General features: G+C 37.1%; 4 protein-coding genes across 6 annotated transcripts; 1 reads left to right on the forward strand and 3 right to left on the reverse strand.

Annotated features, from left to right (window-relative positions):
* Positions 1-1,937: 1,937 nt before the first annotated feature.
* On the reverse strand, positions 1,938-10,223 carry LOC124179376. Of its 3 annotated transcripts, none has more exons than XM_046563673.1 (6): positions 9,906-10,223; positions 7,949-8,332; positions 7,455-7,846; positions 6,922-7,036; positions 5,902-6,352; positions 1,938-5,764 (listed from the first exon to the last, which is right to left on the reverse strand). In XM_046563673.1, exons 1-6 carry the CDS (start codon positions 9,958-9,960, stop codon positions 4,114-4,116), a joined length of 3,048 nt encoding a protein of 1,015 aa, XP_046419629.1. In that variant the 5' UTR covers positions 9,961-10,223; the 3' UTR covers positions 1,938-4,113. The 3 variants fall into 3 exon arrangements, with proteins under 3 accessions (XP_046419629.1, XP_046419631.1, XP_046419630.1); XM_046563675.1 differs by lacking the exon at positions 9,906-10,223 and adding an exon at positions 9,425-9,801; XM_046563674.1 differs by lacking the exon at positions 9,906-10,223 and adding an exon at positions 9,303-9,385.
* A 157-nt stretch (positions 10,224-10,380) lies between these two features.
* LOC124179383 (39S ribosomal protein L37, mitochondrial) lies at positions 10,381-12,529 on the forward strand. Its single transcript, XM_046563692.1, has 7 exons — positions 10,381-10,622; positions 10,736-10,918; positions 11,012-11,239; positions 11,297-11,416; positions 11,485-11,591; positions 11,696-11,878; positions 11,962-12,529. Exons 2-7 carry the CDS (start codon positions 10,746-10,748, stop codon positions 12,381-12,383), a joined length of 1,233 nt encoding a protein of 410 aa, XP_046419648.1. The 5' UTR covers positions 10,381-10,622; positions 10,736-10,745; the 3' UTR covers positions 12,384-12,529.
* Positions 12,348-13,147, reverse strand: LOC124179388 (vesicle transport through interaction with t-SNAREs homolog 1B). Its single transcript, XM_046563697.1, has one exon. The coding sequence runs from the start codon at positions 13,145-13,147 to the stop codon at positions 12,803-12,805; it is 345 nt and encodes a 114-aa protein (XP_046419653.1). The 3' UTR covers positions 12,348-12,802.
* Positions 13,148-13,156: 9 nt separating this feature from the next.
* Positions 13,157-14,485, reverse strand: LOC124179389 (centrin-3-like). Its single transcript, XM_046563698.1, has 3 exons — positions 14,147-14,485; positions 13,711-13,951; positions 13,157-13,288 (listed from the first exon to the last, which is right to left on the reverse strand). Exons 1-3 carry the CDS (start codon positions 14,147-14,149, stop codon positions 13,236-13,238), a joined length of 297 nt encoding a protein of 98 aa, XP_046419654.1. The 5' UTR covers positions 14,150-14,485; the 3' UTR covers positions 13,157-13,235.
* Positions 14,486-14,630: the final 145 nt, after the last annotated feature.

Below are 14,630 nucleotides of genomic sequence, written 5' to 3' on the forward strand. Positions count from 1 at the left end.
TCGGATTAGTGCCACAATTAATTTAATCCAGCACTTTTGAAAATCGCGAAAATTTTCGCCAAAAATACAAAGGGGTTAACCTTCCTTTTTTTTTGACCAAAAAATTTTTCGTTTCAGAATTGATTCGGATGACTCTTTTCCGACCAATTGGACCCCAAGGAACTCAGAAAACGCAGCAAAAAGAGCGTGGGATCAACGGGAGAGAAGATACGAGGAAAAAAGCACCTGCTTAAAAATGTCGAAAATTCAGGTTTTCGTTTTTTGGCTGTAACTTTCGATGCGTATATCGCAGCGTATTGGGACTGCGCCCAATCGATTTCTCTCGCAAAACTACGTCGAAATAGTGCCTGAAAGAATTGATTCCAGCACTTTTGAAAATGGCGAAGATTTTCGCCAAAAATACAAAGGGGTTAACCTTCCTTTTTTTGTGACCCAAAAATTTTTCGTCTCAGAATTGATTCGGATGACTCTCTTCCGACCAATTGGACCCCAAGGAACTCAGAAAACGCAGCAAAAGGAGCGTGGGATCAACGGGAGAGAAGATACGAGGAAAAAAGCACCTGCTGAAAAATGTCGAAAATTCAGGTTTTCGTTTTTCGGCTGTAACTTTCGATGCGTATATCGCAGCGTATTGTGACTGCGCCCATTCGATTTCTCTCGCAAAATTACGTCGGAATAGTGCCACAAATCATTTATTCCAGCACTTTTGAAAATCGCGAAAATTTTCGCCAAAAATGCAAAGGGCCTTACTTTTTTTTCATTTTTCGGCGAAAATTTTTTGGTCTCAGATTCGATTTGCGTCGACCTTTCCTGACTAATCGGACCCCCAGGAACTCAGAAAACGCAGCGAAATCGGCCTGGGATCAACAGTAAAGAAGTTACGATGGAAAAAGCACCAGCTGAAAAATGTCGAAAACTCAGGTTCTCGTTTTTCGGCTCCAACTCTTCATACGTTGCTCGCAGCGTATTGGGACTGCGCTTAATCGTTTTCCCTCGCAAAATCACGTCGGAAAAGTGAATCAAGGAATTTATTTCAGCACTTTTCAAAATCCCGAAAATTTTCACCAAAAATGCAAAGGGCCTTACTTTTTTTTCATTTTTCGGCGAAAAATGTTTGGTCTCAGATTCGATCTGTATGACGCTTTCCTGAGTAATTGAAACCCCAGGAACTCAGAAAACGCAGCGAAAAGAGCGTAGGACCAACGGGAGAGGAATGGCGAATAAAATTCTTCTTTTTTTGGCTGCAACTTTTCATCAGTTTTTCCCAGCGTATCGGGACTGCGCCTAATCGATTTTTCTCGCACAATTACGGCGGAATAGTACCACAAACAATTTATTCCAGGTCTTTTCAAAATCGCGAAATTTGTCGCCAAAGATACGTAAAGCCTAACTTTTTTGCCTATTTTTTTTTAATGGATACTGTATAACGAGACACAGTTTTTGGTATTTGTGTTCTGGCTTGTAGAGCAGACGAGCATTGATCAAGCTGAAATTTTACCAACTTCAATAAATCTATTCATTGGTGTTTTAAATTAGTGCATGTAAGCGTGTATTTATTATATCAGTATGCTCATCAACGACGACGCAAAATTGAAGTAACTGCGAGAGAAAGTAATTTTCGAGTCAAACGGCGCGAAACCACGTAAATCGGCAGAGATCCGAAAGAATTTAATATGGAAAAACATTTTCCATCCAGTATTTTGTCACATATAGTTGCTTGAATCGTATACGGTGTCAAATCATCCGCTGTGCAAATCAAATGCTATAGATATATCATAATCATCTGTGATCCGATACTAACACATCTAACCGCTACCCTAAAAAACATCGAACGCGTCAAAATCATTGTAGTATATTTCAATAAAGTCTATAATGATTCTGAAGAAGACAAACTGGTCCTATTTATTTCAATGAAGTATGAGACATGAAGAGGGTCATCACTTTAATGCTTAATCTTTATTAAGGGTACAAAATAGGTATAAAAATACGATATCATATGATAATTGACAATTACAATACTTCTGTTATTCAATTTTCTTCGTAGTTTCTGTTTTAGATTATTTTCAATAATGCTGTCATATGTATAGTTATATAGTAGTAAAGAAGTCAAGTCAGCGGAGTTTTTGTGCTAAATAGAATTATAAGATATTTGATATAGATCTTAGTTTGCAGCGTATTTTATAAATACATGTACGCCAAGTGCCTATGTTATTATCGAAAAGAACAATTATTACATTATACACACTAGATTACTTAATTTATTTCGCTTGTAACGATAATTCGCCATCATATATACGCCCACGCATTTAATTTGATTTTCCATTGAATACTACAATTTTTCCAAGCCTTATTGCGTATGGACTTAAGGTTAATATACAATATTGGTATTCGATTCAAGGCACTTTTATAATTGTGGACTGAATAGAAGAAAAGAAAAAAATTACTGTAACAATAATGACCGACAATGTCACATGTAACACGCCTGTCACACGAGCGGTACTGCTTTACGAATATAACGTATAATCATTTGTATGGAAATTAAATTCTAATTGCGCATCGCATTACGAATATTTTTCCATTGTGCCTAACGAGCCTTTTCTTGACTCAATTACTTTGGAAAGTTCACGTTAATCAGGTCGAGAATGATTGATTGCAACAGAATACCCGTACACCGTCTATTATTATAAATAAACCTGACTGTGATATTATTAATAGAATGATTTTTGCTATCAGGTTTACAGATATTATATTTTAATATTGCTCATCGTTTGTACGGATCAGATAGTGAGAGTTTGATGAATAATCATTGAATTATTGGTCAAGTAAATCTCACCGTGATTTGATCCGAAATAGAATATGCGTACACTGCGTGTTTATTTACCATACGCCTCCGCAATTAAAATAGCCAATTTACGGGGATACGTATATACTGAAAAATAAGACCTCAACTGAACCCCAATTAATGAGAGTGAGGTACCTCTGTTATAAAAAAAACAAAGTCGATAATAGTTTCCTTTTCTTGGCTATTTTTTCAAAATAATATTAACGCACCGTAAATCAGCAAAATTTCATTTATAATATATTTCAAATGAAATTTATTAAATAATTTTCGTGACAGTTTACGCGAACAATGCACTTGCTTTCATAATTACAGTTATTAATTTTTTTCCTTCGATTCTAACCATAATAACATGTAAAAAAAAATAGAAAGATATTATCTAGGAGGTAGGCTTACCTCAAGCGGAAGACCATTGTGAGCTTTTATACCAATCACTGGCATCATATTTGAGAAGAAAAGTTAAGTTGGTGTAATTTTTTCGATTCATGTTCGTAACTTACTTATAACGTACTTATTAGATGAGGTGACTGTACATACATTATAATCCATCAGCAAAAATTTTAAAGGATACAAACTTCTACATAGATGAATGATAATTGTAAAAAAACAAATAATTCACTTCTTCTTTCATTGTGTTATCACATGATCGTCAAATTTCACATGTGAAGATGTTTTTGTGCGAATTCATCGCTCGTTATACTCATTGTGAGCTTCAATAACTGAAATCGCGTTGCTTCCACCACAATGTATTTTGTAACTCATATATTTGATTTCATTATGATGAACATTCCTTGAAAAAAGTATAAATACGATGCGAGATACATGAAATTCGGTTTTCACATCACCTTATTCACGAAACTTTATAATACATTATTATTATATTTACGACTTTCAAAGAGTTATTTTGATTCGTTCTATTGTGTTTCTGATAGTGTTTTTTTCTTTAATTATTTTTATTCTTAGTGTGCTCATAACTGTGCTTAGTATGATTATCATCATTTTTATTACCATGATGACTATGAATATTATTACTAATAGTTCAGTTACCATTGTTGTTGTTATTTTTGCGTTCATTAGCTTTATTTTTATCAAACGTATGAACGTAATTTGGTTGTTTTCATTTCATTATTTCATTTTCATCATTACCGGTAAGAATTTAGGTTATATTAGTGATTATTCAATGTCCCCCCTCCCCCTCTCCTCTTTCACTAAATCATTTAACCAATGGAAAACGCCAAGTATAATCAATGTAACAAGAAGTATATTGCTGTTATTTACTTTTGATGTACGGTAATAACTGGCAAAGCTTTGATCCCAATATCACTATCAGCATCGCTTTGTAAAAAATTATTCTTTATCTTGTTGCTGCTGCTTGCTACAAGCAGGACTGTACTCTGTTTTCCGTTTTGTAGCAGATTGAACGATTGAGGATGCCCATTCAGGAGCTTAACAACGTTTCCACTTTTTGGTAACGCAATGTTATCAGTAGATTTCTGCTGTAGGTTTATTCTCTGTGTCAAAAAACTTATCAGTCCTTTATTTTCTATTGTAATATTATTCGATTGATTGGTTTGTAAATAAATACGAGGAGAGGAGTTATGCGAGTTATGCGCATGATTTGCCTCAGCTTCATAATTTGTCATTGGATATTGAACTATGTGCTCGACCGCAACGTTAGCTCGTGAACTTTGATGTTTAAGCGTAGGAGATTGTTCTTGAAGGATGAATTGGTTAGAGTATTGCGTTTTCGTTCTTTCACGTTCTTCGACCCCTGCGGCTTCACCATCTTCTTCTGCAACTTCTGTTTCACCTAAAATATATACACCTTGATTCTCTCTCAATGTAGTATCCCTGTCAGAATGTGATGAATTATTGTCTTGAGAAAGTTCGCCGTCTCTATCATTGCCAATTAAGAGACGTTGGTTTTCTTCCTCGCAGTTAATCATTTCTTCGGACTGCAGAGGATCTACAATATCCAATTGTGATGATTCGCCATTTTCTACGGCAACACGCATTTCGTCGTATCCCCCAATACTCGGATCTTCATCAACCTGTTCAGGTATTTCCACAGATTCCTCGTATTCAATTTCGTTTTCCAAACTCAAATTATCTTCAAAGTAATGCACGCACGTTTCCTCCTGTTGGTCATGTAAATTGTAGCAGTCTTCATCAGGATTTAAAACACTTGCGTCGTGTTCATAAGCCATGGTATTATCACCGCATCCCGTCACGTCAATCCCCTCAACATATTCAATCAAATCAGTGTTTGTTTTATTTGAATTTTCGTTGTATAAAACTTCTGACCGAGTATCAAAGCTATCGTCAAACGTTGCTTCCCCAGTTTTCACAACTCTTACGTCATCTACGTCATTATCCCCTTTAGTACCGACACTGATACACCGATCATCCATAGTCACATCATCTTTAGCTATCTCCTCATTGTATTTCAGAGTTTCCAATACGTTCTCAACCTTTACAAATTCAAGATTATTTACACCTATTTCAGTCTTGATGTCATCAGTCTTGTCTTCTTGAGAATCGTGAAAATATTCATAATTTCTGTAACGATCTGCTTTCACTTTAGTGTCACCTACTGCTACCACATTTTCATTATCCCAAAATTCGTTGCAACTGGTTTCACTGTCTTTATCTAATGCTTCATAATTGGTTTCCAATCCTGCGCCAATTTGAAGATTCACTTCAGGCTCATTGACATCCTGGTTTTGAAATTGTATGATAGCCTTTGGCGCCGTAACGTCCTCGTCAACCATGCTTTCGGAATTGATAGTCTCTGATCTTCTCTTAGGATTCGTTCGTACTTTTTGAAAGTCTTCCTCCGAAAGATGTAATAATTCTCCAGTTGTTGTCAGCACTTTACCGTGGCGTGTTTTCAAGTGACGTTTGTACGTGTTTCTTGTTTTAAACCTATTTTTTGAGCAAAAAGTTAAAATACCATAAAATCGAATCACATTTCAACTGTTTATTCTGTATTTGTTACAGATGATGGTAATTACGACTGTAATTAAAACCAACAACCACACAGAAACAAAGTCCTCTCATACCTTTGTCCGCAATCCTCACAGCCGAAAGGTGCTTCTCCGGTGTGTCGCCGTCTGTGTTCCCTGAAGTGAGAAGGATGCCTGAACTTTTTTCCACAATCTGCACACGTGAAACGTGTCTGGTTCTGATGAATCAACATATGATACTTCAGGCTGTGCCTTCTTGTAAATACAGCCCTGCATATGCGACATTCGTATGGCTTAATACCGGCGTGACTACGATAGTGAGACACGAGTGTTGTAGGTGCTGTGAAAGTTCGTGGTGGATCGCATATACGACACTGCAGGTTCCCTCCCGCTGGATTCCCCTTGCGTTTTATGCGATCCATTAGCGCCAAAGCCATTTCTCGCTCTTCTTTGCTTGTTCCTATAAACTTTGCCTTCCCTTTTGGCTTCGAAGGGACTGACATCTCCATATTTCTATCGTTCGGATCCTCAGACCAAGTTACAGACTCTAAAAATATTTATTGATTCAAGTTTATTACTGTAATAAGTACAATAAGAGCCATGAAATGCATCTATCTTCAATTGAATTAGAATTTCACTTTTCAACGGTTATGCAACTTAGTATGATTTTATCCACAAGATTGCTAGTTTGAAAACCTTATCATAGGTTGTGTCCAGGAAACCTAACCTGTCAGACTGACAAAATGGTCAGAATGTTTTTAGAAAGTAACAGAGACTTTGAAGTTGAACAACTGTATAATAGGAAAAAACACAATTTTCACAATCTAGATGAACCTCAAAGAGGTTGGATGGTTTTATATGTGGAATAAATTGTATATCGACCAGTATGAATAAATGGAGCATGTCATCTTCATAATTTTGTAAAGTTTACCAGAGTCAAGTTATTGTAATAATAAATGTAACATGTAGCTGTATGGGCGACAAAATGTATTAGTACTATATGTATGAATTGTGTAAATCAGGATAAATTTAACCAGAAATACATGCTTATGGAAGCGAGAGATAAGATGATAAACAGACTGATTATTCACTAGGTGGATAACAATTTTACCATACCTGGTACATAAATCGACTCTGATTCATCCTGATCAGCAGGTACGGAAATATCCTGAGCTATGTAAGGCAGCTCTTTCATGTGAACTCCGTCACTTTCAACCACCATTAGCATAATCTAAAAATAAAATGGTTCGGTGTTACGTAACGTAAATGAAAATCATAATGGTAATAAGAATAGAGCAACCATGAATTTGAACAATTCCTTCTATTACATAGTGAATTACACACTCGACTTTCCACTGTAAAATATCTAAAAAAAAAAATTAATGGAATGACTAATTGGTCATTTCAGAGGGAAAAAAATTTCGAGTCAGATCCAACTCCAGAAATACTTACAACCATAATATCGAACAGAGTACTACATGGGAAACAAATTCAAACACAGATTAATTCCAATAAGTAGGATAAATAGACTAGAAAGAATATACTTTTTTTTGGCAATTGAAGCTATTGCGTGAAACTAAAAATTAGTAATGAAGTTGAAATTTTTTCGATTAACGCTAAATTTAAACTGTTTACGGTATAAAACATACATTTTCACCCATGGCTTGGTTGACCATAATTTCGTTCAAATCGGGGGTGGTTTTTTCGTCATTGTTGTCAACTTTAACATGCTCATAGTAACTGTGATCACCAAGAACCTGAAAACCCGAAATGTCTTGTGGCTCCTTTTTGACCTCAGCCTTGTGTTCCTCAGTAATTTTGTTCATCTTAGCCAATGTCTTCTGTTTTTCAAATTCAACGAAACTCATTTCATTTGAAAGTATTTTGCGCAAATAATTGGTCGACTTTTCAGACTTAGACTCCTTGTTCTCTTTGTTTAAAACCTCAACTGGTTTTTTCTGTTGATTTGCCCTCATCTTTTTGGTCGCAGGACTCGACTTGGGACTTCGCTGTTTGACCGCTATCGCCGTGAAAGTAGAATCTGAAAATAACGTGCTATCATCAAGCTACGCAAATTTCTTTCATTCCTCTCTCATGAGCATTGTTCTCTGTCAATATAACAAATAAACATCAAGAAACTCACATGCATCCTTATCCCTTTTGAGGTAATCCAAGTGATCGGCAAGATGAGCCTTAATAGACATTCTGGCTCTGCCCTCGCTGGCAAAGCTTGTATACCTTTGCCCGCATCCAGGTACGAGAGCGCAAGTGTAAGAATACTGCCGCTTCAACTCATCGCTATTAAAAACAGAAAACTGTTTTACCAGCTGAGTAGCTGGCATTGCCAATAATTGGGACGTAGTGAAGGATGGCTCTTGTTGACATTTTCGTTTAACGGACACCCTCTTTGACTGAGATTTCAAAGGGACATTAGATTCCGTCCATTTTTTTTCCGAGTGTAAGGTCTGTGATGCAACTTCTGCCAGCATATCCAACAGCGCGCCAGGACTGTCCCTTCCCACGCCATCTGTTTGTTACAAATCGAATAAAGATCAACAAAGATGCATGTTCAAAAACTGGGTTCTAGAACGAATCCAAATACAAATCGATATAACAATCAATTTTGAAATCAAGACTCTATTACTGAACTTTTATACTTGTTTAACAGAATATTATATTCATATTTGTATAAGGTAGAAAGTATTTACAGAAATTGTGTATCTCACAAGCTTTCTACTTATTTTGTTTGAATGATACATCAACATTTTCTGATCCCACATGATAATTTCTTGAAATAACATATTTCGTAGTGGCAAAATATTTCTACATTGTAGATGATGGGTAAGATTGCAATAAAAATTAGTTATTCACAGTAAGAATTATCTTTCAATAACTGTATCGAAAAAAAATTGACCAAATAAGTACAATGAGTTTAGCTGAAGCCTTTTTATAACTACACCTTCTCTGCCCTGAGGGAGGAGGTCCACGAATATTATAATGTATATAGGTTGACGTAAACTATCTCAATGTTCGTCAGAAATTGAGTTGAATATTTTTATCGGCTAGATTGCTATGTTAATATTACTCGTGGTGTAGTCGTTGGCAAATCGAGTGAGGGGAATGAAAATCGAATTAAAAAAAAAAATAATAATAATAGTACTAATGTTTATAAGAAGGTGACATTGATCTGACTGTAATGATTTTAGATTACTTAGAAATTTCAAATTAATACATCACAAGTTGTATTGGGGTAATAAAAAAAAATTAAATATCGACAAGTACTTAAGAACGATAACATTACACTTGTTGCTTGGATAGCATTTTCGCGGTATTTGCCCGCTTTCTGAACAAAGCAAGGTGATGCTAACTAACGACAGTGATTATTAGGCTTTTCGGTTATTTTTTTTCTTCAAAAAATACCTCTCACGGACGGTAGGAAGATGGACATGCATATGAAAATATAAGCCAACAGACAATAAATATAATATCATAATTACACATCGTGACGGTGAGGTTCGCATATGCAACGAGAAACGTCAAAACATTGTACGCCTCTATGTATGGGTGTGTGTTACAAATGCGTGCGCAGCCGACACGAATATACGTATCAGCTACTTACACTAAACGAAATACGTTGCGTATGGTACATGACATGCGCACGTAGGTGTGCGGATGAGTGAGCACACTGTTGAGCATAGCTCCTGCAAGGCAGATTAGTGACGTCACAACGACAGTGATTTTACTTGTCAAATGACAATCGGAGGTCCATCCGTCAGAGTGATATTTTGGCATCGCCCATCGTTTCAACGTGAAATTTAGGCTAAAAGTTCACATTTCAAGCAAAAATATTCACCCGATATTCGACGATCGAGTATCGGACGCTGTCTTGTTGCTACTTAGCCTTATATGAGTGAAAAGTCAACGAAAAATACGACAACGCCGCGCCAAAGCGGCGTCAAACTAGCAGACGCCATCGGGACGCACAGCAGACGGATTTTAGAGCTTGTTTTCATAGCGGAACCTTTGAAATATCAATAGTTTTTTAACCCGTTATTTGTTCTAAACATAAATTACTCATTCTAGATAAAAGTACAACTTACGTTCTGTTCCGCTGTAATAGTTGTACACTCGTTTCAAGCTTGTTTTTGTATTCATTGTGACCGTTCACTTTCGCGGCGTATCCGCATTCCACTGCCTTCTGGTCGTCTCCAACTCTCCACTCCACCGTTTTCTATTGTTTATCACCAAAACTTCAACTTTGCAGGGCTGACAACCGTCCCGAGCCCGTTAGGTGCGTCTCGGGCCGTGTTCGTAAATTGACTGACAGTACTGAAAATTCCCTAGGACAGAATCAGAGCTATTTACGAGCTTGGAAGCGCAAAAGAGATGAAAGATTGCTGACAGTACTGTCAGTCAATTTTCGAACACGGCCTCGATCAGCCCCCTGACACACGCTGCTTAAAAGTGGTTCGCAAAATGTCCCTCGATTCTGCCGCCAGTTTCGACCACTAGTGAGGCTAGTAGTCAGCGATAGCAGCGAGCGTGTCAGAAGTCTACTAGCGCTACGTAGAGGAACTAAAAAACGGGAACAAGACGCGTAAAATTTTTTAGCATAGGAGCAGTGGTGAGTGTCAGGGGGCTGGTCCCGATCCTTGATGTCCCCTAGGGTCTAGTTTCACGATTCTGTCCATCTCTACTCTGTCTGATACCGCTAACCGCTTGCGGCGTACCATCAACTTTTCGCATTGTGGCACATATCCTTGAATTAAGGATCATAGCCACAAAGGAAAAAATTTTTACTATTGCTGGAACACAAGGTGCATAAAGAATCTTCGCCCTCCACTGTCCGCCTTCATTCATACGACTGGTTTTTAACCTACCGAAAAAATTTTCACTCGTACGTATGTAAAAATGGATTGACATTTTATAGGTGCGGAAATATGAGACTCTCCTCAAGCCTATGGGCTCAACACCTAGGGCGAATGATAAAAAGGCATTGGTACATTCAAGGAAATCGCCCAATTATTCAAACTGCCACAGAAAGTTACCTCAAATCACAGAACATAGAAATCGTTGAACCAGAAATTTTGTTAGTAAAGCAATTGCCAGAGAGGTAAGTGAGTATTCGACTAATTCAAACGCATCAGCTGTTTACGTTGGTCGTAAAAAAAAATGAGCTAATTCCATTATCTTATTACACATTTAGATTGAAACTGAACGAACCGCTGATACCGCTACCACTACCTAAAGATAAAACTCATCCAAACTGGAAAGACAAACCCTGTCTGTCTTATCGTGATCATAATGTGTTACTCGAAGGTGTAGAACAGGCTAAAGTGTTGACTAAAACTGTTGAGATCGTCGACGGGCTACCAGAATCAGTGAATAATCTAATAACTGAGCATGATGAGCGTGTTGAAGAATTGGTGCTAAGGTAAAAAAATTTTCTATCACTTTCATGCACAATAATTTAAATGTGCTACATTCGTAGGACAGTGTACAATTCAACTATATACGACGCATATCAAGAACGTCTTCCTAAACCAAAAGATCCCGAAAGACCAGGATTTATGTTCCCAAGACCATATGGGATTTCTGCCATAAGAAAAGCGTGAGTATTGCTGTGTTTGCCAATTTTGTTGCCGCTACTGATAAAACTGTGTGCTGTATTAATTCCAGACGAAACTTATCGCAAAAGCTACTCCAACTATGCGAATCTTTGAGCGGTCCTCAAGTGGCATTTGAAAGAAATCTGATATACAATGGTGTTGTTAGTCTACCAATTGGTATGTGTCACTGTTGAGTAAAAAAGGGAAATCAGCCTATTGTAAATATACATATTATAAGTGAATAGGATTCAAATTATCATCAGCATATTCTCAATTTGTAGAAAAAGATGAGAAGCAGTTACAATTTGAGCTGAGAGCAGATATGCTTGTGACTTCTACAAGTCCTTTGAAACCTATGGCAAGTAAAGGTGAAGGGAATGACATTCAGTTGCCGAACCTTCATCCCATTGATTCCACAATCACTTTGGAGAAAGAAAATATCTACACCCTTCGGAACTTCTATCGTAAGTTATGTAATAACTAAAAACATTCAGTTTTTATCTTTGCAACAGCATCCATAACTTTAATTGCTCATTCATTTTCACAGCTATCATGAAAAACTCTCAGTGGATGAACGTGCACACAATTTTCGCACATTTTAATCCACGAGAGGTGAAAAATATTTATGAAACTCCCGTTACTGAGTCGCAAATTCTTGGACGTTCGCTACTCAAGTCATTCGCAGTAGGCGCAGCATGTGCAAGACAACGCTTTGGAAATGAAGTTCTAAGCCTACCAGAGCCTGTGACTGTCCAATGCATACAATCGGATGGAAAGATGTTTCACTTCTCAGTTTTGCAACTTAATACATTAGACTTGAATGGATCTGGTGGTGAAAGAAATATATGGTGGTCAGCTCCGAATATAAATCTCTATGAGAAAGCTGGTTATGAAGGCGGGATACCAACAGTCCAGAATTATAATCCCGAAGTATTCAGGAGAATATTTGCATTTTATAATAACAACTGAATTTTATTGTAACTTGTAATATTCGGTGAAAGTAACAGTGTCCTGTGCTACTGCTATAAGACAGAACTGTCCCTTTTACCAAATCACCCGAATTTATAGCTTGTATATAGTGTCATTTACTTAATATAAAAACAAAAATAACACAAGACGATTTGAATTCTCATTCAAATAATACATTGCCATTATACTTTACTCACAACAGCACCTCATCGCTTTCATGGAATTTACCATTGAGATAAAAACTGTTTTACAGTCGATCTAGACGCTTATTACATGTTCGAGATACATATCTGATGTAGTGGCTTTTCTAACATAGCAAATTGGTTATTGAATAGAAGCTAGTTGTATGTACATAAAATTTAAATACTTGGATATCGATTGGTACACATTTACAAGTGTCAATGATTATGATGTGCGAATCACTTTCTAAAGAATTTCAAATAAACGACAGCAGCAAGAATTCCAACTTCGAGGATGATGATCAATACTAAAATAAATTTATTCGTTAAAACTCTTCTTGTCATTGTTCGAAGAACTTTTTGCGTTTTGGTTAGCTCTTGATCAGTTTGTGATAAGCGCCTTTTAGCCCTCAGTAACGTCTCTCGCTGTTCTCCTAATTCTGCCACTACTTCTGTTCCAACTTGTTCAGTTTCTGCTGCAATGCGTTGCGATCGTGCAACCGAAGATGCAGAACGCTCCAGGGTTGCTCGGCTCTCCAAAAGTGTCTGCCGATGTTGGGCTTCCCAATCGGTGGCAGAATTCATTTTATATATTTAAAAAAAATTGTTTTAACAAGATAAATATGAGTTGAAAGCGAAACAACAATTGCTTCTACGCGAGCCAATTCCTACTTTAAGCCCAATTTTCGGATTTGGTCATGATCTCCATAAACTCAGCTTCGTCAACTGTAATCACATACGAAATAAAGTGTAATTAAGTTCCTGTAACTTAATCGACAAATTGATGAATTTTTTTGAGGTATCAAAAATACTTGTTGTAATGTCAAGTTACTTAAACCGTCAAGATCAGTGTCAAACTCTTCAATCATAGATTGCATTTCATCGTCCGTTAATCCACTTCCAGTTCTCTGATTTACTTCTTGTAAATTTTTTAAACTTATTTTATTCGAATTTGTATCAGCAGTGAAGAGCGTAAACGCGTACTTTAGTTCATCCAAAGGATTTCTCTTAGCCATTTTATCTGATACTGTGCAGACGTTAATAATGAAGTTTTACAAGAGATGCAGCCAAATTTGAATATGCGTGCAAAAAATTTGCGTTAAAATGAAGTTACTCTGCTGACACATGTCGCACATTTCTAGACATACTTATGTAGTAGAAATCTTCATAGCCAATTTTATTCCCATGTGGCGGATCGTAAGTTCGCATAATTGACAAAATTTGTGCTTTTTTAGCTTCCAAGCCCAGGGCTCGAGTGGCAGCCTTCATCTCGTAATAATCAATGAACCCATCCTTATCAGTATCCAACAAATCAAAAGCTTCTTTAATGTGAATTTTTTCATCCTCAGAAAGCTGCCGTATCTTTTTACTGGCTGCGTTCGTTGGATTCTGGATTGCATTTTATATGTGATTACATTATTAGATCTGTCCGACATCCGCTAGCAATATCTGACAAATTTGATAGGGATAAAGAAAAAAATGGAGACAAAAGAAGTTAACGTGTCGCGCAGTCGAGAGATACAAAATTGTACTTATTCCAGTTTCGAAATGAATTATCAGACCGATACATCACTAATAACTTACCATTTATACGCGATTCATACGAATACACAACTTAAAAGTTTGAATAACAAACTCTCGTAGGTACTTGGAAGGAACGCACTGACACTTTTGACGTTTCCTTGCAGGTTATGTTATTAGTTGGAGAAGTTTTCGTTTGGAGCGCAAATGTCCCGACATTTAGCCATCATCAATGATTTCGGTCTATAGCACGGTCTTATAGACAGGTCTGCGCACTCCAAGCCCCTTCCTATATAACGCAGCGTGACCGTCTTGAAGCCTGTGCTTCTCAATTTGTGTACCAAAGACCGGAGCGCTGCAATCTCCGAGGCCGGTGTATGCGTACTAAGTAGGCCTCTCCCTCACTAGCGGTAGAGGCGAAAATTCACAACATCGGCTTCATTTTCGAGCACGGTTTTACAGCCGGAGTGTCCAGACCTGTCTATGAGACCGTGGTCTATAGTAAATAGAATATGATCCACTCACGGATTGTTCCGCCATTCAACAA

The sequence above is a fragment of the Neodiprion fabricii genome, chromosome 4 (assembly GCF_021155785.1).
Source record: "Neodiprion fabricii isolate iyNeoFabr1 chromosome 4, iyNeoFabr1.1, whole genome shotgun sequence".
Classification (NCBI taxonomy): domain Eukaryota; kingdom Metazoa; phylum Arthropoda; class Insecta; order Hymenoptera; family Diprionidae; genus Neodiprion; species Neodiprion fabricii.

What these genes read in the sequence shown, in the direction of transcription:
- LOC124179376 (XM_046563673.1), bottom strand. Translation starts at nt 9,960, where the DNA reads ATGAATACAAAAACAAGCTTGAAACGAGTGTACAACTATTACAGCGGA. An exon ending in AGAGTCGATTTATGTACCAG is followed by an intron (nt 6,353 to 6,921) that starts GTATGGTAAAAT and finishes AAATATTTTTAG; the next exon opens with AGTCTGTAACTTGGTCTGAG. An exon ending in TGTGAGGATTGCGGACAAAG is followed by an intron (nt 5,765 to 5,901) that starts GTATGAGAGGAC and finishes CTCAAAAAATAG; the next exon opens with GTTTAAAACAAGAAACACGT.
- LOC124179383 (XM_046563692.1), top strand. Translation starts at nt 10,746, where the DNA reads ATGAGACTCTCCTCAAGCCTATGGGCTCAACACCTAGGGCGAATGATA. An exon ending in GTAAAGCAATTGCCAGAGAG is followed by an intron (nt 10,919 to 11,011) that starts GTAAGTGAGTAT and finishes TTACACATTTAG; the next exon opens with ATTGAAACTGAACGAACCGC. An exon ending in CACCCTTCGGAACTTCTATC is followed by an intron (nt 11,879 to 11,961) that starts GTAAGTTATGTA and finishes TCATTTTCACAG; the next exon opens with CTATCATGAAAAACTCTCAG.
- LOC124179388 (XM_046563697.1), bottom strand. Translation starts at nt 13,147, where the DNA reads ATGAATTCTGCCACCGATTGGGAAGCCCAACATCGGCAGACACTTTTG.
- LOC124179389 (XM_046563698.1), bottom strand. An exon ending in TGAAGATTTCTACTACATAA is followed by an intron (nt 13,289 to 13,710) that starts GTATGTCTAGAA and finishes ATGTGATTACAG; the next exon opens with TTGACGAAGCTGAGTTTATG.